The 2,819-nt window shown below is 31.1% G+C and overlaps 1 protein-coding gene across 1 annotated transcript; it reads right to left on the minus strand.

The window, feature by feature from the left end:
- Nucleotides 1-328: 328 nt before the first annotated feature.
- On the minus strand, nucleotides 329-2,464 carry LOC124293256. The gene is made up of 4 exons (XM_046733490.1): nucleotides 2,375-2,464; nucleotides 1,662-1,835; nucleotides 1,245-1,528; nucleotides 329-1,165 (listed from the first exon to the last, which is right to left on the minus strand). Exons 1-4 carry the CDS (start codon nucleotides 2,391-2,393, stop codon nucleotides 329-331), a joined length of 1,314 nt encoding a protein of 437 aa, XP_046589446.1. The 5' UTR covers nucleotides 2,394-2,464.
- Nucleotides 2,465-2,819: the final 355 nt, after the last annotated feature.

Here is a 2,819-nt window from a genome sequence, read left to right on the forward strand (position 1 = left end):
AAAAGTTATTCGAGGTCAAAGTTGAACTTACAAAAAAATTCAATGTTTTTTTTTTTCGATGATACTATGAATCTTTTCTCATTATTTTGTTATAAAGAAGATAGATTTCGGAACAATTACATTTTTAAATAGTCAAGTGCATCAGTTATGGATTCTCCATGATAACATGTTTATTATTTAACATCGCATTTTTGTAAGGTAACTTTATATTGACTCGATGGGAAAATTAATGATTGAAAAAGCCCAATTATAGTCAGATATATTTATTGTGTTATATTCTATAACTTTTACATTTAGATTTCTCGTCTATAATATTCTCAAATAAAGACTATGTCAAGGTTGTTTTATTACAATCTGGGAAACTACGACGATGTTCTTGGACGACTTGCAATAGATACTGTAATTGTTCTTCGTTCTTGGTTAAACAGTTGTTGTAATCCTCAATCAGAGCAATACCTCGTTCTGCTGAGTCATTAACTACAGAAAGTCTTCTAAAAAAATCTAAATTATCTCTATAACTTTCATTATTAGACCATAATGATACGTCGACTTCAAGAAAATCGTATGATAAATCGAAGGCTTCAAAAAGCATGAGTGAATTTTTCGAGACGAATTCACTTAAATCTTTATCAAAAAATGATTCCAATTCGATTCCTTTAGCAACGTATCGTTTTTCTCGAATAATTTTACTCTCCTTATTATTAATAATTGCTTCACACATTTTTTTTTTTATTTCATTTGAGACATTGTTGTCAAACAATGCCAGTGCTGCTAGTTCTTCATTCATGTACCATAGATGATCACTAAATTTTTTTAATGCTTTTTGTACGACTGATGATTGAATTTCCTCGCAAAGAAGTAACTTTTTCAACAATTGCAAATCATTATTCGGTGCTTCGATTGCCAACGAACAAGTAAACCATACTTTAATGTAGATTAAAATAATAAAAATACATATTTGACGCAAACTATTAATTTCTCGTTTAGAAAGAGAAAATTGGTCTCTGAACATGAAAATTTTCAAGCTGTAAATGGCCTTATTCATCCATCGAGCATGATGCATCGTTCCTGGACATTTGAAACTTATTTCATTTTCTGGAAGACCATCAAGAAAAATCAATGATAACTCGAGAAGTTCTTTGTAATCATTCCTTGGCTGAGTAACCTGTTTAAAAAAATTTTTTAATTAAAATCTTTAAACACGAATTCCCAACTATTTGAAATATAAATTATAAGAAATATACCGTTAAGAAATTATCGATGAGATTAATTATTTCAAGTCTGTCTGTATTCAAGGCATTTGCAACAAATTCATCTTTCATGCCACTTTGATACTTTAAATGATCGGCTTTGCTCCACCAATTTTTAAATCGCCCAAAAATAGGTACACTGGGACCAGAAGTTGTGGGCCAAAACACCTCAAAAACTCCTTTCAAAATAATTTCGAAAATGTGGTGGCGACAAGGTAACCAAATTAGTTTCCGGTTCAATTTTCTTTCAATCAAAGCGGCTGTGCCATTTAGTATTCCTGTAAATAATGTATGAATATGTAAATTAAAGATAGTGCCAATTATTAAGAGAAACATAAGTGAGAAAATAGTATTAATTAGTAGGTATTAACTAGATTTTCAATTATTTAAAGATAACGAAACAAACCATACCAGTATTCACTGCTGGAGTGTCAAAGCACATAGCCTTAATGTAAGGAGTAACTTTCCAGTCTTCCAATGTATTTAATATAGCTACAGCATGATTTTCTGCAGTTCCGTCAAATATTTTTGGTACACCGAGGAGTTGATTGACGTTCGAAGTAGATAATATTATTGCAATTCTATCTACAGATTCAGAACCGGTCAAATCAGTTAAAATTTTACCATCCCAATGTACAGTATAGCGATCTTCAGTTTTAAACTTTTCTTTCAAGTGCTCTGCGATAGCTTGTCTAAATCTAAGACGGGCTCGCCGGATAGTACTGTAGCTTAAATTTAATGTTTCAATATCTATTCCAATACTTTGGTAAGCAGGAGCTAAGATAAAAGTAGCATTTCGACTAGTAACATTTGCTCGATCGAGGGCAGATACAAGTTCAGGAGTCATTATATCAATTTTAGGAGGAGGATTTGGCTGACTAGATGGAGGTTCAAAGTCAGAAAACATTTCTGATTGTTGACTTCCAGATGTCGTTCCTGTACCTATTGTCGATTGGAACCGTGAAATAATACTACCATCCTGAACTGGACTACTAGTTGTAGGCTGATTAATACCTATTATCAAATATATATGATTAACAGCTAATACTTAAGAAACAAATGCAATCCTATTTGAGATAAAATATGAAATAATTGTTTTCTAAAAAAATAAAATAAATAATAACCATCAACATCAATATCCATGGCAACTTGATGAATTTCTTCATTTGAAGCACTTGTGTCAATAAATCCATAACGTTTGTTAGATCGTTGAGATTCCAAAAATAGTTTTTTTGCTTCGGATTTAAACGAGCAATATCAAATAATTTTACAAACTTTTCTTTTAACATTGTCTCTTTTTTTTTCTGCGTAGTAGATTTTTTTCGATATCGACTTTTCTTGAGTTTCAACCATTCATTAAATAATTGTAAAACTTTCTGCACAGCATGAGAATTTTTGCAAGTTGGAAGTCCAGCTTGTAACCATTTTTCTTCAACTTTTTTTATTGTACCTGAAGCACTTTTTTTTAATGTTAGTTTGTGTATACAATGCTGATATAAGAACGCTGATAAAACCTCTCCGTTTGTTGGTAATTTTCGTCCAACAAGATTTTCTTTGATATCACCAATT

Source organism: Neodiprion lecontei, chromosome 3, assembly GCF_021901455.1.
Source record: "Neodiprion lecontei isolate iyNeoLeco1 chromosome 3, iyNeoLeco1.1, whole genome shotgun sequence".
Classification (NCBI taxonomy): Eukaryota; Metazoa; Arthropoda; class Insecta; order Hymenoptera; family Diprionidae; genus Neodiprion; species Neodiprion lecontei.